The sequence below is a fragment of the Myotis yumanensis genome, unplaced genomic scaffold (assembly GCF_028538775.1).
Source record: "Myotis yumanensis isolate MYYU_CA2020_CCGP unplaced genomic scaffold, mMyoYum1.0.hap1 SCAF_7, whole genome shotgun sequence".
Classification (NCBI taxonomy): Eukaryota; Metazoa; Chordata; class Mammalia; order Chiroptera; family Vespertilionidae; genus Myotis; species Myotis yumanensis.
The window spans coordinates 75,357,064-75,377,770 of record NW_027223758.1 but is presented as its reverse complement, the minus strand read 5'-3'; the positions used below and the strand labels follow the sequence as shown (position 1 = coordinate 75,377,770).

At 57.2% G+C, this 20,707-nt stretch overlaps 1 protein-coding gene across 49 annotated transcripts in view; it reads left to right on the top strand.

Annotated features, from left to right (window-relative positions):
• The window catches only part of CELF4 (CUGBP Elav-like family member 4), a 274,994-nt gene that overhangs the window by 243,956 nt on the left and 10,331 nt on the right, over positions 1-20,707 (top strand). For 7 of the 49 annotated variants that reach the window (XM_070421069.1, XM_070421030.1, XM_070421025.1 and 4 more), the window contains exons 4-11: positions 5,473-5,601; positions 5,882-5,961; positions 6,359-6,502; positions 7,322-7,469; positions 9,212-9,361; positions 13,167-13,232; positions 14,211-14,294; positions 18,338-18,421. In XM_070421069.1, the coding sequence (XP_070277170.1) occupies positions 5,473-5,601; positions 5,882-5,961; positions 6,359-6,502; positions 7,322-7,469; positions 9,212-9,361; positions 13,167-13,232; positions 14,211-14,294; positions 18,338-18,421 (885 nt within the window). Of the gene's footprint in view, positions 1-5,472; positions 5,602-5,881; positions 5,962-6,358; positions 6,503-7,321; positions 7,470-9,211; positions 9,362-13,166; positions 13,233-14,210; positions 14,295-18,337; positions 18,482-20,707 lie in introns of all 49 variants that reach the window. The other 42 variants (XM_070421050.1, XM_070421031.1, XM_070421026.1 and 39 more) reach the window with 17 other exon arrangements.

The window sequence follows — 20,707 nt, the reverse complement described above, 5'->3', positions numbered from 1 at the left end:
GAGCAATGGCCTGAGAACTGAAGGGGTCCCAGGTTCGATTCTGGTCAAGGGCACATTCCCAGGTGGCAGGCTCAATCCCCAGTAGGGAGCGTGCAGGAGGCAGCCGATCAGTGATTCTTCTCTTGATGTTTCTATCTCTCCCTCTCCCTTCCTCTCTGAAATCAATAAAAATATATATTTTTTTAAAAAGAAAGAGTAACTAACCCCACCCCACACACACACAAAAAATTGGAAATCAAGAAGGGCTCCTGAGAATCATCTCAGACTCTGTTCAGCCAAGTCCCAGGCACACAGCAAGCACCCAATAGCTGCTGAAAGTGTGACCAGAGGGTAGACCCAGGAGGGGTGGCAGGTACTCTGGTCTAGTCCCTCCTGAGGTGGCCACAAACACCTTCACCTGGCAGAGCTGGGTAGTTTTCTCATCTGTTATTTGATTGGTTTCCCCCATCCATAGCTCTTTAGTGTGTGTGTGTGTGGCGGCGGGGGGGGGGGGGGGGGGGGGGGGGGAGGCGTTGTATAGACTATGCACACTCCCAAAAGTGGCGGCAGGACATCTGGGCACAGGGAGCCGAGTTGCCCTCTCCTGGTTCAGGCAGAGCAGTTGCCCAGCCCTTCTGGGGCATCACACACCTGCTCCCCGAAACCCAGGTGTTCCTTTAGCCATGCAGACACCGGCACTCACATTTTCAAGGAGCAGGAAGGCAGCAGCAAGGGGTTATAGGATCAGGAAGTCAAGAGACCCTAAGAGACTGGGTTTAGTTTGAATCCCTGATTTGTACCCTGGAGCTTCCTTTCTGCCCCAACTTCCTCATTTTAAAAAGTGGGGTCCTTGGTGTTTCATGGGTTCCTGCCCATCTCTGCCTTCTGTGCCTTGCTCCCCCTGGGGAGGGCACCAGTTCTGGGAGCCACTGTGTGCAGCCCTGCTGGCCTCTGTCTTGTTTGGGAACCTGTTTCTGATGGATGGTCTGTCTCCCTGTCTGGATGTCAGCTCCGGTGAGCAGACTCACCTCTCTTGTTCGCTGTCCTAGAAGCAATGCTCGGAACAGTGTCTGGCACAGAGAAGGCGCTCAGCAAATAGTTGTTGAATGACTGCAAAAGCCTTTGTTGAATGACAGCCAGTACTTTGCTGTGCCAGCCACTGGGCTCTGCCCCAAGGGTCAGCAAGTGAGCATAACACAGCCCCCTGCCCTCAGCTGGGCTCTGCTGAGAGGACGATACAGAGCTGTAACCCTGCCTCCACTTGCTTACCATGTGTCTGGATCCCACGCGGTCTCAGCGACCTCCCACCCAGGGGCATCTTCAACCCACCTCCAGCCTGGCTCTGAGCTCTCTCCTGGCCTCACCTCCCTTCGAGGTGGCCTGCATGGCCTGGTTCCAGCGGCACCTACCTGGACAGCTCAGAGGAGCAGTGACACCCCTCATACCCAGCAATGGGCTCAGGCTGAGGGCTCACGGAGGAGGGTGAGAACACCACAGCCTCACCATGACCCCGGGACCCTGATCTCTCAGGCAGGTGGGCTGCTGTCAGAGACTACTCAGCCTGTCCCAGAAGGTGGGGGTCTGTGTCGTGTGGGAGGAGGAAGGAACTGGCTGAGGAAACTGAGCCATTCTCTGAGGTTCTCACTAGTTTGGTATCAGATCTGAGACACCAGCCAAATGGCGCCATTGGTCATCTGAAGGCACAGCTTGGGGACAGCCCCTTGGGAACGTGCCCAGAGGGAGAGGAGGGCACAGGGGGTGGGAGGGTTTGGAGAAGTTGTCCATCTCAGCTGGTCCGACGACCTGTTACTTCAAGTGCTAGCCCCAGTGTGGACCCTCTGACCTCTCCCCTCTGTGACCTCTGTCTCCTCAAGGCAGGGCAGGGCAAACAAGGGGCCTCCATTTCCTCCTCCTCCTAGATAGAGAGCCCCAAGTGATGATTGTCACCACAGTCATTGCTGCTGGCCAGGCTCTCCTGCAGCACCTCCTGGTGCACCCACCCATGAGGAGGCCTCGTTATTCCAGCTTTATTGACCTAAAGGCCAAGGTGGGAGCAGCTGACAGCTGGGATGAGGGGTTGCTGGGGTCCAAGCCAGGGCCTGGGCCAGAAGGTGAAGGTCTGCCCTCGGACTCAGAGTCCGTCCAGCCACTGGTCTGAAAGACAAGGCTTATATTCACTCACCTAGTGACAGAAGCCCATTGGAAATTGCAGAGGGCACAACATGAACTCATTTTCAGGTCCTAGAAACAAACCAGCGTTTGCATTGGCTGGGGTCACTTAAGCACCCCTGGAGGAAGGGAGTCTGCAGCCAGGGTCCTTTGGTTTCCACAGCCTTCCGGAAGGTCAGGAGGTTGCAGCTTCCCTGGGGAAACCCAGCCAGCCAGGAAGAGGACAGCCTGGCCCCCTTCATGTTGGAAAGATTTCAAGAAGGAAGGACTCAGGCCTAGAACTGCTAACTGCGCAGTGAAGGGAGATTTCACGGGAGGGGAGAAGGAAAGAGCAAAAAAACAAACAAACAAAAAATCAAACCCTGGGAAAAGGGAAGTGGCTGATAGAAAGGCACGTGTGGATGAATTTTAATGCAATCAGAAAGCTGTCATAATGATAATAAAGGAATATATTCAGACACCAGGAGAGAAGGCAGGGAGGTGTGGTCCCACATTTAAATCAGGCACAGGCTAGGAGGGCCTTCTCTTCACTACCTTTTTCCTTCCCAGGGAATTTCTAAGCAGGAGGGCCTGGTATTAGCAGGGGGTAGTTTTCACTTCTTTGTCTTTCTGAAAATCCTGTTAATGGGGAACCTTTAGAAGGCATTAGCAATGGGATGGCGTGCACTGCCTGGGCCTGGAAAGGAGTTTCAGTTACTCCAAGAGAGGCTTTAAAAGCTCCCAGCTCACCTCAGGTCAAGTGCTGCGCTTCTGGGAGTTAGACATGAGCCTCCCACCTCCTCTCCTCTGCCCCGCCCTCTCCTCCTGCAGGTCTCTCCTCTCTGCTCTCTGTCTATTTCTGATTCCTTTTATCTGTCCATCTTCACCATCTTCCCTCCCTCTCTGCTCCTAACCCCCATCTCCTGCCATCCCTCCTCAGCCTCACCCCTTTTTACTGTCTCTTTCCCTTTCTCTTGGTTTCCCAGTCTTTCCCCCCAAGCCCAGAGTTGGAGTTGGGGAGCCCTGGAGATAAGACAGGGGCATGCCCAGCCCTGCCAAGGCCCAGAAGCCTGGTTGAGTCGGCAGGCTGGGGCAGTGGGCAGGGTGGGGCCTCCAGGCCCCCAGCTTTGGCTAAAGCCCTCCCGTGGTGGAGGTCCAGGCTAGTGCGCCCTAACCCAGAACTAGTAACAAGAACTGATGCCTGCAGGGTGTGGAAGGAGTTGGAACCCAGGGCCACCTCATCATGATGACATGCCCAGTGCTGGGTGCTCTGGGTGAGGCGGACCAGCAGGGCAGCAGTTAGGGCTTCCTGAAGAGGAGGAGTCTGGGGTGGCTTGTGAAGGAGATCTGGGGCCCGGAGGTTTCCTGCTTCGCTCGAGACACCAGGGCAGCCCTCAGCTCTATGTGAACTCCCCTGGCTGTGAGTGAGGGGGCTCTCTAGGGCAGGAGGTACCCACTGCCCTGGATACAGAGGGACATGGTCCCAGAGTGCCCCCGCCTTCCAAGAAAACCATAAACACATGACCCATTGCAGCTTTGGGGGTAGGGGATACATTTCTGTTGCCTTAGCTGCCTGTGCCCTTGTGTGCCAGTCACTCAACCGTCTGCAGACATCTAGTGAGTGCCTGCTGAGTGCTGCCGCCACAGGGCCCCTGTTCCAGCTACTGAGGCTGCATAACAATGTAGCCCAGAGTGAGGGGTAGGATACAACCGTTTATTATGCTCTCGGATTCTGTGGGTCAGGAACTCAGACGGGGCACAGCATGGAAGGCCTGTCTCTGCTCTAGGATGTCTGGGCCTCTGCTGGAAAACTCAAAGGCTGGGCCAGGAGTCATCTGGGGACTCATTCACTTCAAAGTCTGGTGGTTGGTGTTGGCTGTCAGCTGGGGCCTCGGTTCCTTTCTGTGTGCACCCACCGTGTGGGCCCCTGGGGTGTTCGTCACAGCGTGGTGTCTGGCTGCTACAGGGCAAGCGTCCCCCAAAGAGAGATCTGAGTGGAAACTGATCCCTTTTATGACGTAGCCTTGGAAGTCAGCGGGCATCACTTCTGCTGTTCATGGTGGGTTAGAGTAGTCACAAGCCCCACCCAGATTCAAGGGAAGGGGACATGGACCCCAGCCTTGAAAGGGGAGCCACTGAGAAGCAGAGACAGAGAAAGACCTCGTTCCACCACCCCGTCCCTTCCACGCAGCCCTCGCTGGCCGGCCAACAGTCCAGTTAAGACCCCTCAGTGGGAGGTGTAACGTCATGTTGAAATAAGAACATGCAGGGTGGGAAATCTTTTTGAAGTCGTGGCGATCTGTCAGCCTAAACACAGAGCTGAATTGTGTCAACAAACCACTTGGTACTCAACACAAGTGTGGGGAAGCTATTGGGGGAACCCAGTCTTCAGGCTCTCCAAATGTGCCCAGGGCTGAATTTTGCAGCATGAACAAATAGGAAGGCCTGAACCAAGGAGGTGAAAACATGTGAGATAGAAAGGAGACGTGTCCCATGGAATGGCATAGAGCATTCACTCATTCCAGGACTCTATCCCCAGGGCCTACTATGTGCCAGGTGCTGCTGCTCCAGGAGAGGCCCAGTCTCTTCCCCAGGGAACATGGCGGGGGGGCGGGGGGGGGGGGGGGGGGACACTAGCAGGGAGCTAGACAGAAACCAACCACACAGGCAAAGCATGAAATAATTATCTTTCAAAAATCAGGCCATGAGAGTAAGGGGCTGAGACAGAGAATAAAGGAGAGGTGGAAGGAGGGGCCTTGCTGAGGAAGCAATAGTTAAACTGAGACCTAGAAGAAGAGAAGGAATCAGCCTTGTGATGTGGAGGGCACCCCAGGCAGAGGGACCAGCATATGCAAAGGCCCTGTGGCAGACTTGCTTGTTGTGAGTTAATTTTGGCAGCTGTGAGTGAAGGTAGATGAGGAAGAGAGTGTGTCTGAGACGAGGGAAGAAGGGACCTCAGGACTGCATGAATGACCCCTGTGCCTAGGTGAGTGGCCAGGCCCATGGCCTTGCTCCCTCGTTGTGCGACAGGAGGGGGCAGAGTCGCTGCAATCCAGCTCCCCCTTCACCCAACCTTTTCCGCTGGCTTGGCCCTCCCTCTACCTCTAGCCCCTACCCCCGTCGTCCCTGCCCCACTAGCTAAGCCCCACCCCCAACCACGCCCTCTCCCTGCTACCCTCCTGCCCCTGGGGTCTGAGCCCCGCCTCGCTTTGCCCAGCTTCTCCCTCCCCGGAAACCCTTCTCCTCCCGCCGTGCCGGGTTCCCCCACCCCCACCCCTACCCCCGGCTCTCCCCCGCGTCGCCCGGCCCCCCGGCCCCGGTAAGCATCTCCTAATTTTGTTCCAGAAGATAGAAAACTCTTTGTGGGCATGCTCAACAAGCAGCAGTCTGAGGACGACGTGCGCCGCCTCTTCGAGGCCTTCGGCAACATCGAAGAGTGCACCATCCTGCGCGGGCCCGACGGCAACAGCAAGGGTGAGCCGGGCGGGCGGGCGGGCGGGGGCATGGGCGCGGCGGGATCCGCCCCGCGCGCGCTGCGGCCGCGTTCAGAGCCGGAGCTGGCCAGGGTCGGCCGGCCAGCGAGGGCTGCTTGGAAGGGACGGGGCGGTGGAACGAGGTCTTTCTCTGTCTGTGCTTCTCGGTGGCTCCCCTTTCCTCTCAGTCTTTCTCTCTCCTACCGCCTCTCCGCCCTCACCCTGGCCTCCCTCTGGGCCCTGGGCCCTGGGCCCTGGCTCAGCCCCGCCTGTCCCCCCAGGGTGCGCCTTTGTGAAGTACTCTTCCCACGCCGAGGCGCAAGCCGCCATCAACGCGCTGCATGGCAGCCAGACCATGCCGGTGAGTTCGGCCACCCCTGGGTGGGGCTGGGACGCGGGCAGCGGCCAGGTGACACCCCTGCCCATCCCAGAGCGCCCGCAGGGCCCTGCCCACCCTTGCACGGTCCCTACCATGCAAAACCCTGGCCGCGCTGCTCACTGCCTCCGCATGAGACAGGAAGGCATTACCACTATCCCATATCTCAGACAGGGACACTGAGGCCAGACATGTAAGGAACTGGCCCGCAATCCAGTTAAGACCCCAGACCCCTGGGCGAGCGCCGGTGCCGTCCACCCTGCAGCCCCCAGAAGCGCCTCCCAGAGGAGAGGGAGGGCCTAGGTCAGGGGCACGGACAGCTGGACAGCTGGGAGCGGAGGCAGCTAGGGCAGGTGGGCCTCACGCGCAGTCCCGGCTACAGGGAGCCTCGTCCAGTCTGGTGGTCAAGTTCGCCGACACTGACAAGGAGCGCACGATGCGGCGAATGCAGCAGATGGCTGGCCAGATGGGCATGTTCAACCCCATGGCCATCCCGTTCGGGGCCTACGGCGCCTACGCACAGGCAGTAAGTGAGGGCGCAGACCGGGGTGGGGGTGTATGGGCAGGGGTTCTCGGCTAACTCTGCTCAGAACCCCAGAGCAGCGACACCTCTCTTTGCCAGGGGAGCCCTGTGTTTCTGGCCTAGTATGCCAGGAGTGGTGGTTTGCTGCCCTGGTTCTTAAGAAGCAGGGCAGCAAGGTGGGTTATCCTGAACGCTCCCCTGCTAGTCAAGCTCTAGGAAGCACCAATGGAAGTGGGGAGAGAGGTTGAGGTGTTTGGGTGTCACCACCCACCCCTGCCCCCATTCATGGAAGGGTGTGCTGGGCCTCTGGTTGCTCCTGGCAGGGGTCCTGTGTGGCTCCTCAGAGCCCATCACACCAATGCTTCTGCTGCAGTCCCCCTTTTCTCCCCCCCGGCCCCTGGCTCGCCAACTTCCTTCCACCTTGGGTCCTTCTTGGCCAGCTTCTCCCCCTAAGCTGCCTCCCAGATTTGTAGCCACAACCCCCACTGGTGCCATCCACTCCCATGGCATTGGTGCCCACGCAGGCCTCATCCACTGGCAGTTTGTCTCAAAAATGTTCTAATCTCAGAGGAATCAAGGGAAGGCGGGATGTGGGCCCCATAAGACTTTGGAATAGTTAGCTCTTTGGGGGTGGTTTCTAATAGCCTTTGAGAGCTAGGGCAGCAATGGGGGAGAATCGGGGTTCTCTGGGGGGTGGGGAGCTGTGTCTGAGCTCCCTGGGGTTCAGGGCCTAGGAGGCTGGTGTCCAGGAGCTGAGCCCCCTGGTGGGAGGGTTGCCCCCCCTGGAAGCGCATGATATTTTTTCCACTCCTTCTGCCCCAGCTGATGCAGCAGCAAGCGGCACTAATGGCATCAGTCGCGCAGGGCGGCTACCTGAACCCCATGGCTGCCTTCGCTGCCGCCCAGATGCAGCAGATGGCGGCCCTCAACATGAACGGCTTGGCAGCCGCACCCATGACCCCAACCTCAGGTGAGCCAGCAGGTACCAACACAGGACACAGCTAAACCCAGGTCCAGACCTTTTGTTTGGCCAATTTCGGCTACTTTGGACCACCTTGTGGCAAACAGCACATGGCATCTGTCCCCATGCAGGCCTCATCTACCAGCAGTTTGTCTCAAAATGTTCTAATCTCAGGGGAACCAAGGGAAGGTGGGATGTGGGCCCCATAAAGTCCTGTTATGGTTTCAGGGGGGTGGGAATTTCACTCATGTTGTTTTGGAAAGAAATTGACATGAACCCATCTCCCCTTGAGGTCTGAGGGGAGAAGAGCCCTGCCCCTTCTGTGGCCTTTTTTGGTCCCTCGCCCAAGTATAGAAGGAGCTGACTTTTAAATGTCCCTTTAACCCAGCATAGACTCACTGGCTTTTTCCAAGAGAACTACACAACACGCAAGAGAGAACCACAGAGTTACTAAAGGACAGGGGGGTGGGAAACAGACCTGCTCACAAAGTCTGTTTTTAATTGGATCCTGGATAGAAACCAGTTCAGTGATTCTCAACTGGGGCAATAATTTCATGCCTACTCTCTCCCCACCCCAAGGATATCTGGCAATGTCGTGAGACCCTAATGGTTGTTACAACTTGGGGAGGGGAATGAACTCTGATGTATTAGGTAGAAGCCAGGGTTGCTGCTAAACATCCAACAATGCACAAGACAGCCCCCATGACAAGGAAATGTCTGACCACAAATGTCAATAGTGTGAACGTTGAGAAAAGCTTGTCTAGTCCCAAGGGCTGGCCCAACAGCCTGGGCTTTCATTCACCAAGCTTCCTCGCTCTCCACACCCAGCTCATAGCAACAGCCTTCCTTACACCCCCAAGCGATTCCTTTCCCAGATAAAGTCCATAAAAGACTGTGCTGTCTCTAGGCCCAACTTGAGTACTACCTCATAGCTCTGATCCCCAGTTTAGGGATACTCCTGGACCCAGGCCAGCCTCATGTCCTAGTCCACAGAGAGATCCTGCTTTCTACATGAAGGGAAAGGCCCTTTCCAGCTTTGAGGCCTTAGTACAATCACCAAGCCAGCCACTCCTTGGGTTCCACCCACCTGCCGTAGAGAGGGCACAGTGTATTGTCATCTGACCCTAACTTTACTCTCACCACTGTGAGCATAACCATAATCTCAACAGGAGGCGGCCAAGGTGTCTACTGTGTATGAATAGGGCTGAGTCTGGACTCTGCAAAGTCCTCTCTCCCTCATTGCAGGGGAGCTCCAGAATTAAGACCTCCTCCACCCACGTAGCAAAACTTCTTCCTGGGGAGGCAGATCAGCCCCTCCGTGATCCAGGCAAGAGAGCAGAGCCAGCGACTTAGAGGCCTGTTGATGGCTAAACAGGGACTAGCCCATCCTGACTTAGCTGGGGTGAGCAAGAACCACTGGAAAGGACTAAGGGAAGACCAAGTGTGGTCAAATTCAAAGGCATTGAGAATAGTCTATGTGCTGTAGTTCCAAGGTTGAGTAGTCAGTGGTCAGGGAAGTCTTCATGGGTAGGTGGGATCTGGACTCTGCCTTGAAGGGTGGATACAGATGGGGTGAGTGGAACTACTCCATGCATGGAGGTGATCCAAGATGTGATTGAGTCGGTGTGTGAATTCCAAGTGTACACCCAGGCCCTTGGAGCCAGGAGGTGGAGCTCCATGGGTTGGCCTTTTCTCACCTTTGTTCTTCTTGCCTCCCCTCCTCCTCCACCCTTCCCCATCTCTGAAACCAGGTGGCAGCACCCCTCCGGGCATCACCGCACCAGCCGTGCCTAGCATCCCGTCCCCCATTGGGGTGAACGGCTTCACTGGCCTCCCCCCACAGGCCAATGGGCAACCTGCTGCAGAAGCTGTGTTTGCCAATGGCATCCACCCCTACCCAGGTAAGCACATCTGGCAGCCCTTCCTTACCCGCGCAGCACACCCCTCATCCATTCTGCCGCTGCCCTTGCTGTTACAACCGGGAATGTGTGGCTCCTGCCCTCCATCCATTCCTTGGTGGAACCCCAAATGTGATCAGGGAGATCAGAGGACCTCTGGTGGGAGAAATCAAGTTCCTATCCTTGGGGAGGTGTCTGTCTGGTAGGTGAGAAAGAATGCATTCCTGAGGCTCCTGCAGGGAGAAAAGAGAAGCGATGTAGTAATTGTACAACCAGAGGCTAGTAACTGCAAATTAATTGAGAGTGAATTTGACCTATAAGAAGTCATGGGACAGAAGCTAAAATAATAAGTATACTTAGTGTTAAGTAGGAAAAGGCTCTTTGGGGAAGGAAGGGGAAAATACACAGATTGACATTCTGGCCGGTACATACTGGAGTACACACAACCCCTATCAGCACATCGCACAGAGGGTCAGGACCTTGGACAGCTCCCTGGTCCTGCTTTGATTAATTCTGACACACAAGATCCGGGAGGCCAGGGCCTGATTAACTCTGTTCCTCTCAAACTTAGCAGCTCTTTCATGGTGGGACTGTCCAGTTGACTTAAGCAGCTCCCATCTCTGGCCTTGAGGATGGATAGAGCAGAAGAGCTGAGCCCGAAGCCCTACGGTAGACTAGCAAGGGACAATGTCTCAGAGATGTGGGGAGTGCTGTCCTCCTTCCTAGAGGGCAGATGACAAAGTTGCAGAGTCCCCATGAGTACAAGTAAGTGCCCAGTCTGTGCTGGATGGAAGGGGACCCCCAGAAGGCGGGCAGGATGGGGGCCTCTCCCCTGGGAGGTCAAAGTCCAGTCAGGAACACAATATACGTCGACAGAATGTTGAAAGAATAAGCAGAATGGAGGTTGATCAAGAGTGAATGTTTCCATTGTGAGGCGCTAAAGGTTTCAAAGGAAGGGAGGGTTCTATAGGCTGAAGAAGCCCAGCAGAGCTGCCTTACAGGAGGCTCAGACGGACGTTGACAATGGGTAGGAATTGGAGAGGAGAGGACGGACAAACCAGGGGCACATCCTAGGGAGTGGCTGTCCTGGAGGCCCAGCGGGAGGAGGGGCCTGCCTGGTGGGCCAGGGATGGTGAGGTTGGCCCAACCAGGGCAGAGGAGGTCAGCTTGAGGTGGGTCAGCCGTGGGCGGCAGAGTAACGCTGCCCACTCTGGTTGGCAGAATCCACTGTGTGGCTTTGTAAAACCACAGAAACCCGGAGGTTGTGATTTCAGTGTCTGCTAATGATTTCAGGGGTGAGGCCCAGACCTCCAGAGAATATGAAAGTTCCAGCAGCGGCAGAGGGCAAGGTCCCTGTGCTAGAGAAAACCAGAGGAGAATGTGCTGACTTTGAACTTGGAATTGTGCTTGTCTTGTCTTAGTGTTTGCCCCTCAACTCACCTCTCAGTGCACAGAGAGGAGGTCGGAGAAGCCTAGAGAGAGAAGCGGCAGGGCCCTGGGTCTGGAGTTGTTTCAGGATGAAGAGTCCAGGCTGGCAAGGGAGGCAGGGCAAGGGCTGGGCAGCTGGAGGTGGGAGTGGGCCACCAATCTCAGGTTCCTGGGCTCCGCCTGCCTCAGGCTCATGGGCTGGGAGATACAGTCCCCGCACATCTGGGTGGTTTCATTCCCCCGCCTCCGTGCCCACAAGCCCATCTGGAGCTCTGGATTTTGACAAACCTGTTCTTTCCCCACCCCCACCAGCATCTGTGAGCTATTTCCCTCGTGGACTTTGGAACTGTTTCTCTCCCCCATTTGTAACAATCTGCCATATCCCATAAACAATTCCCTGCCGGAGCAGGAGGGAGGGGTAGAGGGAAGGAAAGGAGAAAAGTAGTACATTAAAAAAATTAATTTACCATCTTTAAATGCGGAGTTTGGAGCCGCTGTAATGAGCGAGATCCTTCAAAATGTTCACTCTTTGGCAGTTACTAATGAGGTCATTAAGCAGAGAAGTAGAGAGGGTCTCAGAAATGCCTTCCTCCACTTCCTAGCCCCAGGTAGCCTCCCCGCTCTCCCCTCTCCTCATCGAGATCATGTTGAAAGCACATAGTGTGGCCTTTACTGCCACTTTACTGCCACATAACACCCCTTCAGGGTGTCTCTATAAATGTTAAGGATGATTCCTTCTTTCCTATGTCACAGTATTTGCTGAGCACTTGCTATGATCCTGGCGCTGTGCATGTGTGAGTGTGTATATGTGTGTGTGTGTCGGGGCGGGGGGGGGGGGGGGTGTCGCGGCTGTCATGTGAGTTGTGCAGTTTTTATGTTACACAGGGCACCACACTGTGTGCCAGAGATAGAGACAACTCTTTCTTTAATTTGCATAAAGGCAGGATGTGGTTGAGGGGCTGGGGAGACCAAGAGCTGAGGTGGGTTTCCCTCCAGAGAACTGAGGCAGAGTCAGGGAGAGGGAGCAACAGGGAGGAGAGGACATCCCCAAGCACCACCACTACCACCTCAGCACTGGCAGGTCCTGGCTCCAGGCCCCACGAGTGGGGGGAAGAGAGGGACAGGGCTAGGATCTGACTTCAGCCACCCCTCTGAGCAGCCCTGGCCCAGCTCCCCTGCTGCAGCCCGCAGTCTTTAAGCATCTCTGCCCCGTGATTTCCCTGGCTGCCCTGAGGTCCAGGTGCTATTGTTGGAGTGGGATGTTACTGAAGCTCAGAAACAGGAGCTCAGGAAGGAAGTGGGGAATTCTTCCTGGTCTACAAGGCCCCTAAGTCTGGCACTGCCAGTTAGCTTGGCGACCAAGGTCACCAGGCAGGTAAGTCCCGATGGTTTTCTTTCTGCCTCCCTGTGTTACCCAGTTTTCTCTGAACATTCTGCGGCTAGATCTGTCCCCACCCACCTCTCTAGGCCTCTGAGGCCAGCCTACTCCCACTAGCCATCACCACCAAAGGCAGTGCCCACTGTTGGCCTTGCACTAGGCTTCGGCCCACAGCCTCTAAGACCCAGCAGAGGCAACAGAAGTGGACCAAGCCTTCCGCAGCCCGGCTGCCCTCAGTTCTTGCCCAAGTGTCAGCGTGAGGGCCCTCTTCTCGCACCGGGCAGTAGACATCCAAGAGTCACAAATTCAGGCTGGAGGAAGGTCCTTGGCCTGCTGGTTCCTCAGTGTCTGTGGGCACCACTCCTCTCCCAGCCCACAGGCAGGCCTCATCTGTGTGGCCAGTCCTGCCCACTGTGTCTTAGCCACGGCCTGGGAATGGAAGCCTCGTGCTTTGTGCCAACTCCCTAGACTACAGGAGAGGGTCCCTCTGCCTGAGCAGCCATGGGTGGCCCAGGAGGACAGAGTGGCAGGGTGAGGCCCCGCTGTGCCTTTCTTTCACCAGCTGGGTTCTGCCCCCGACTTCTGCTAAGGACAGTGAGGATGAGACCAGCCTCCTGACAGCCTCTCGCCCACTTTCCACAGCCCTTCTCCTGGGCCAGGTCCCTCATGTGTCCCCACTGGCCAAGCCCCTCATGGCCAAGCTTCTGGCATCTTCTTCCCAGCCCTTCCCAGCCTTCTGCATAAAGCATCTGCCTCCCCCCACCCCAGGCCAGCTGCAGGCTGCATCCCCCAGCCAGGGAGGCAACCTCCGTCCTACTAAGGGCCCTGGACTGGAGAAGGGGGAACCCCAGCAAGGCAGGCACTCAGATGACCTGCCCCAGGGCAGACACCACAGTGCTTGGGAAGGGCAATGCAGCCACAGTGCCATCTCCATGGGCGTGGTGGGGGAGGGGCTGGCTTGGGGGGGGCATCACTGACCTCTGCCCCTTGGCTCCCCTGCAGCGCAGAGTCCCACGGCCGCGGACCCCCTGCAGCAGGCCTACGCGGGAGTGCAGCAATATGCAGGTCGTTAGTACCCGCGCGTGCCCACTGCTCCCCCAGCCCTGCTCATCCCCACCTAAGCCTGGGCCGGGCACTGTAAGGGAGGGAGAGGTGGAGAGAGGGAGGGGGGTGGGGAGCTGAGGTGAAAGGAGGGAGGGCTATACTCCCAGAGGCCCCTGCTTCAGGCTGCCACCCTCTCGCAGGCCCCTAGCATTCCGGCAGTCTCCCACGGTGCCCTTGGAGAGGTGGGTGGTCAGAACTTCAGGCCAGGTGAGCCAGGCTGAAGTGTTGACCTTGCAGTTATCATCTTTGAGGCCAGATTTCCTTCTCATGGGGCTGCCAAGTGTCTAGTTTATCCAGCACCAAGTCACACAGCAACATGGGGTGGGGAGGGTGGGGGCTGGGGTGCCGCCCACTGCAGTCCACAGTCCACAATTGCCAGTCCTGGAAGCTTAGATGCCTGGGTTTGAGAAAAGGAGAGGCCCTGGAGAGGAAGCAGTTCAACCTTCCGTGCCCCTCTCCCTGCCGCCAGGTAGTGGGAGTTGGTGTGAGCAAGGCTGACCAAGCAGGGAGGATAGGCAGCCAGAGGTAGAAAAAGGAGGGGTAGATGGCCTGGGGTCACTGAATGGGAAGGGGACCAGCCACTATAGAAAGCCCAAGGCAAGCTGTCAGTCATGCTTCTCTCACTCCCACCCCTGGGCCGGGCAGCACGCACACACACGAACACGCACACACACCTGTGTACATACAGACACAAACACGCACACACCTGTGCACACACACACTTCTCATCTTCACTGCGCGCTTCTCCTTTACTCCTGAGCGCCAGCTTTATCTTACGTGGCTGCACTAAAGTGCACTTTTGACTGGTCTGCTTTTACTGCTCAACACTGAAATGTCTCTTCCTTCTTGCCTCCCACCCTGTCTCTGCGTGTCCCTGTCGTCTCGCTGTCGTCTCGCTGTCGTCGTGTCTTGCTCTCTTGCCTCTTCTCTTTGGCCCTCCAGCAGCCGCCTACCCTGCTGCCTATGGTCAGATAAGCCAGGCCTTCCCTCAGCCGCCTCCAATGATCCCCCAGCAACAGCGAGAAGGTGAGTCTGCAAGCCGGGCTCCCAGGCCCCACCCCGTTCCCTTCTCCCCCCAAAGAGGCTGCTCCTGGGTCTTCGGTAGGCGTTTTGTTGGAAAAATGACCAAGTTTGTGTGCTGTGTTGAGGTGAGGGAAGAGGGCAGGATTGTGAGATGCGGCGCTCTCCAATGCAGCATGAGGTGGGCTTCTCGGGCAGCTCTGCAAACCCCAGTGGGGAAGGTTAGGAGGGTGGGACTCTGGACGACTTGGGGGCCCAAGAATTCCCCCTCCCCCAGTGGAGAGGAAGGGAAGAAGTAGGGATGCTCACAGCTGGCATGGGCGGGGCGGGGGGGGGCGGGGGGGAGGGTGGTAGGGAAACCTATTGTCAGAAGTTTTACCCTCTGGGTGACCAGGCGAGCCAGATGGGGATAGGGGCCCAAGTGCGGGGGGACGGGGATCCTGGAGAGCCACATCCAGAGGCCCTGGTGTGACCAGGGTGGGCCAGGCAAGGCCAGTGCCCAGGGAGGCTGGGGCTCATTAAGACCCAGTGTCCTCCCGTTCCTGAGCTGGAGACCTACAGGAGCTGGATAAACAAGCCCGCCCTCGGGGCCCCATGGCCTGCTCAGTTTGACAGGGTAGGAACACTAACAAGGTCCTGTCCTCCCCACCCCCATGAAAAGGTCACCCTGCCAGTGAGGCCACCACTGCCCAGTAGCCCACATGGCCAGGGGTCCACTGGTCTCCAGTGGCCAGCATGGGCTCTTGCTGCACCCACTGCACCAGCACCACTGGCGTGTCTGCCCCAGGACAATCCCCTCTGCCCTCCCCTGAGCAGGGGCTGGGCAGGAGGGAGGACCACAGCCCCTCCCAGGTCTCCCCACCTCTGCTTCCAGTGAACCGTCCCACAGCCGGGGATAGTTAGCATGTGTGTCTGTGGTCCAAATCCCTTCAGTCAGACAGGCGCTGAACAGGCCTAGAGCTTGAAGGGCTGAGGCCCTCCATCTGCTCCCTGCCCTGCCCCCACCTCACACTGTGCACCACGCATGGGTCTAGCTCTGAACGCCTTCTCATACCTTCTCTCCTTCTGTGGGCAGCTTCATCCCCACCATCACGCCCTGTTCGCTACATCAGATCCTGTGTGGTCTAGTCACCACTGCAGCCTCTCCTCTGGCCTAGGGTCTCCCAGGACTGTCCCCATTCTCCCTGAATAGGGTGACCTGGATGAGCGATCCTGGGGAGCAGGGCATGGGAGGGGTGAGATGTGAACCCAGATGCCTACAGAGCCACACTGCGTACAGGGGAGGGCCCACGGCGCTGGGGGTGGGGCTGTCGGGGAAGGCTTGGGGGCACACAGAGGTAGGGACACAGGCATGCCTGGCAGGAGGGTGGGGGGAGGGGGCACAGCAGGAGCAAAGGCATAGGTGTTGCAAAGGGTGAGATGAGCCTGGGGCTGGGGGCGATAGGCTGAGGGTGGGTGGAAGCCAGACCGCAGCTGTGTTCAGTGTTGCATGAGGCATGGATGGAAAAGAAAGCTGTGTTCCTCCAGCACGGCCTCTTCACATCATGGCCGCTTCCCCCTGTGCAATGCCCTGGAAGTACCAGGGCACACTGGTTGCTGAGGAGGACCTTCCTTCCAGTCCCTGTCTTTGAGTTGAGCCTGGAAGCCAGCAGATGCCTGAATCCTTAGAGGCTATCTGTGCCCCAGACAGGCCACGGTTCTCCTCAGAGTTGGCTCCATCCCCGGCTCTGCCAGGGGTGCTGTGTGGTCAGGGGTAGGCACTTTCTGTCTCTGGAGCTCCATTTTGCCATTTTGCAGAAGACTGGGCTGGACCAGATTGATCTCCAAGTCCTGCTGGTTACGCCATCTGGGTGCTCTAGAACCTGTGAATGAGGGAATACAGTGCGAGCTCGGGGCCTGTGGAGTAGGAAAGTGTGTAGGCTCCTTGTTGAGGGTTGAGGAGCAGGGGACTGGTGGGGCTCAGCCACACGCCATGCTGATGGAACACAATCCACGGGCCTTCCCTCGAAGGCTCCTTGTCTTTTAACGACAACATAACATCCACATAAAGCAGCTTGCAGAACTTGAACTTGGAACATGGGCCCCAAGTTCAAGGCAGGTGTCAGCATTGAGAGGAGAGGGAAGCCCTGAAGAATGGGTCTGGGAGGGGAAAAGGCATGTACTGGGCAACTGGGGTAGGGGTGGAGGGTGGGTAGGTCAGGGGGCGGCAAATGCACCTGCCCCTGGAGAGCACCCCATCTGGCTGATGAGAACCTCCTAGACATGAAGGAGAAAGAGCCTCAGGAGGCCGGCCGAGTATGGAGTGTGGACTCAGGGAGCCCTGGCAGGGAGCGGGTGTGGGGAGCATCTGGGTGGGGGTCCTAGAGGAGCTGTGGCTTAGATTAGTCCTTCAAGCTGGTTCCTGCCCCATGGGGACTCACATCTAGCTGGGGACCATCAAGGGACACACAGCATGAGCCAGCGAACACACATGGTGGGAGGGGACGGGCGAGGAGAGGGTCACCAGAGCTTGGGGGATCCAGCACCGGGACCAGGTGCACATTCGAACCGGTTCTGAACAGTTCTGAACGCTGTAACCTGGCCATTTGCCTGGGAAACGGCGGTCCAGGGAAGGGAGTGGGGTGGGACCCAGGGACCCAGGAGGTCAGCAGCTCAGAGGACGGCTGTGGGGGTCAGAGGAGTCTTTGGAAGGAGGAAGGCGGAAGGTGGGAGGGGAGAGGAAAGGCAGGGAAGGGCAGAGACTCCAGAGCGAGCTCTTTGCTCCAGGACTGGGCTGTCTGGCCTTGCCCTTCCCAGAGAACCGTGGCCATTGGTTCCGGCCGGGAGAGCTACACAGCCCAGGGCGGTGCCTTACAGCCTTCACTTTTGAGCTCACGTTAGTTTCCACCGGCTCCCATCAGAACCTCAGCTCGTACACAACTCTGACAGATGCAGCTGTGTCCTTTGCATGTCCTCTGTGGGGCGGAAAGCACTGGAATGACCACACTCTGACAGGTTAAGTCAGAGGTGCCATGCTATGCTTAAGATGGCAGGAAATAGATGAAGTATCAGAGAGATTTCCATTTCAACGAGTTAAAATTGAGCATTTGGATCGTTTAAAAAGAGAAAAGTAAATCTTCAGCTATCTGGAAATTTCAGAAATCCTTCAGAGTTTCTGGGGCATTGAGATTTATGACAGATAGGTAGAGAGAGGAGAAAGCACAGACTGGAGGCAGATAGCCTGGGTCTATATCCTGGCTCCACCTCCTAGCTGTGTGACTTTCAGCAGGTGACTTAACCTCTCTGGGCCTCAGTTTTCTCATCTGTGAAGTGGGGAAGACAAGCTATAGAAGTGGCAGGGCTGTTACTGTAACAAAATGAGGCTCATGGCTAGTCATGCCTGGCTGTGGAGCCCCTCCTGTGCACCTAGCCCACCAGAGGAGGCAGGGTAAATCTTGATTTCTGCCTTTGAGACCAGGGCTGAGTTTGAGAAGGTGGGGCCATTGGGAAGCAGATGGAAAGGAGCGGCTGCAGGCCAGGGAGGAGGCCAGGCTGAACTCCCACCCCTGGGTGCAGGAGGTGAGATGAAGCTTCCCACCCACTGCACCAGCACCACTGGCGTGTCTGCCCCAGGACAATCCCCTCTGCCCTCCCCTGAGCAGGGGCTGGGCAGGAGGGAGGCCCGCAGCCCCTCCCAGGTCTCCCCACCTCTGCTTCTCCTCAGCACTTGGTTCCCACTGCCATCAGGCCTGTGTTCACCCCTTTTACTCCATCCCTCCATCCCTGGAGCCCCAGAGTTGCTAGGCAGGCACCCTGTGATAGATCCATTTTGCAGAAAAGGCAACTGAGGCACAGAGAGGTTCGGTGACTTGCCCACGGGCAGACCAGTGAACAGAGCTCAGACCGTGGGCTCAGCAGCCCCCCTTCTTCTTGGATCTTGGATGAGACCCCCCTTCCTAACCTCGCCCCACCCCTCCCTGCTGCCGCTGCCTAACTCGCTCACCTCTCCTCTGTCTCTCTCTTCCCCCACCCCGCCATCCCTCCTCCCCCGCCCCCTCCCCTCACCGCAGGGCCCGAGGGCTGTAACCTGTTCATCTACCATCTGCCCCAGGAGTTTGGGGATGCTGAGCTGATGCAGATGTTCCTCCCTTTCGGTAATGTCATCTCCTCGAAAGTGTTTGTGGATCGGGCGACTAACCAAAGTAAATGCTTTGGTGGGTAAAGATAACAAACCAACTAGCTTCACCTAGGACAGGGCGGTGCTCGCACCATACGGCCCAGCCTCCATCCACCTCCTCTCACTCTTCTTCTCTCTTCTACTTTTGGCTTCTTGGCTTTCCCTGCCCACCTCTCCTCCAGCTCCCCATCCTCCCCTTCCCAGTCCAAGAGCTAGGTTCCCCTCCCTGCTAGGAGTCCCAGTTCCCACCCACCGAGAAGGGGGAGGAGCCACCTTGGGCTGGGGTGGGAGGGGGCAGCCAGCAGAGCACGCCACCAACACCCATTTTCTCCCCCTGCGCCCCCTCTGCGCCCCACCCCCCACCCCCCAGCCCTTCACCTCTCACCATCAGAGTGGCCCCTGGATGAAAGCCGAGCCTGATCCTTGGCGGGGCTCTGCCTAGCTGAGGCCCTACCCGCCTCCCCTTGGTCCACCTCTCTGTCCCTCCCCCCTCCCCCTTCTCTGTCTACCCTGCTCTTTGCGCCCCTCCTGCCATCCAGTGAACTCTCCTTCCCCCACCCACCCTCTCAGATCACCAGAGCCACACTGTTGAGGAGTCAGGAAGAGGAAAGTGGTCCCTGCCTCAGGAAGCCTCAGGTCTGAGCTTAGATGAAAACCACACCTACTCAACAGCAGTGAACTCTGCAAGGCACCTAGGGATGGAGTGCTGAGAAAGGCAGGTGGATGGCAGTAAGGGAAGGGGAGGGAGTTCCAGGCAGGGAGGCCAGAATGGACGAGGGCATGAGGGGGATGCTGGAGGCTTCGGGGAGAAAGGAGGGTTCAGGGGAGACCATCTGTGAGGGGGGGTCTGTGCTGGGGAGGGCTTGGCCGTTTGGATGAGGCTGTTCCAGGTGGTGTGGTAGGCAGTGGGAGATGGTGGGAGATCCTTGAGCTGAAAGTGATAGAAAGAAGATACAGCTTTCAGGAAAGTTGCCGGGTGGCAGGGTGTTAGGTGGAGGAGGGAGGACTGGGCAGGATCTTGGAGTATGGTTGTCAGGTAAAATATAGGGTGCCCAGTTATATTGGAATTTCAGATAAACAATGGATGCATTTTTAGTATAAGTATGTCCCAAATGTTACCTTCAATGTGGCCCATGCAGTATTTGAGATATATGTATGCTAAACAAGTATTCACTGTTTACCTGAAAGTCCAACTCAACTGGGCATCCTTTGTTTTGATTGGCTTCAGACAGGAAGTCCCACTTCATCCTCACACCTCTCCCCTCCTCTCCTCTCCTCTCCCACCTACATCAGCCCTTCCTTCTGGGGCCAGAGCCACTCAATGGTTCACCAAGGACTGAGGAGTCCAGCCCCCAGAGAGCCCAGGTCATAGCCGGGGGTGGGGGTGGTGGAGGGAGAAGGTCTGAGTATAGAAGCATCAGGAAGAGCATGTTAAGGAAATTCCAGTTTGGAGACCAACTTGCCAGAACCACGACGGGCCAGAGGTTTAGGGCGCGTGCTCCAGACAGTCAGGATCTGGGCTCCACTGTCCCCTCCCCTGGAGCCTGTGGTACTTCAGTGCACGGAGCTGCCTTCGCAGCTCATTTCTCTTTGGGCGTTGGGAAAGCTAAGCCAGAGAGAAAGGCAGGGCTGCTTCTCTCCACGGCGTGACAGTGTTGCTTCTGACGCATTACAGTCACGTGTGTAAGAACCGGAGAGCCTCACCTTTGCCCTGTAGTAGGCCTCAGACAGACGTTGCATGGACCCTAGAACACTGCCAGGAGCCACAGAGTGCTGGCACCGGGGATGGAGCTGCTTGGTCTCCAGCCAAACCCTTGGCCATTTGCTCCGTCCCTGGCTGTCCCTGACGTCCATCCGAGCAACCCAGCGTTTCCAAGGACTTCCTTAGTCTGCCCCACCACTCCCCTGGCCATTAGCCATTTAAATTCTCCAAGACCAAGGGTTTTCCCCCTGCTTTTTAAAAAATCTTCTGAATACCTCTGCTCTGGCTCTCTCCTCTCTTCCTGAGCGAGCCTCCAGCACTAACATCTTCCACCCGCCTGAAAAAGGTCAGTCTCCCACCAGGCCTGCCAGGGCTCCGGTTCGCACACGACCCTTCTGCAAGGCTCTCCGGAGGCCTTTGTGTGAGCACCAACCCCGGCACTCACTCGGGGCAGTCATTTCACTCTCAGAGTGGCAGTGTCCTCATGTGTGAAATAGGGAGCAGTCAGCCCTCCGGGAGGCTCTGAGATGGGATGGTGTGTGTGAGGGGCTCGGCCAGAGA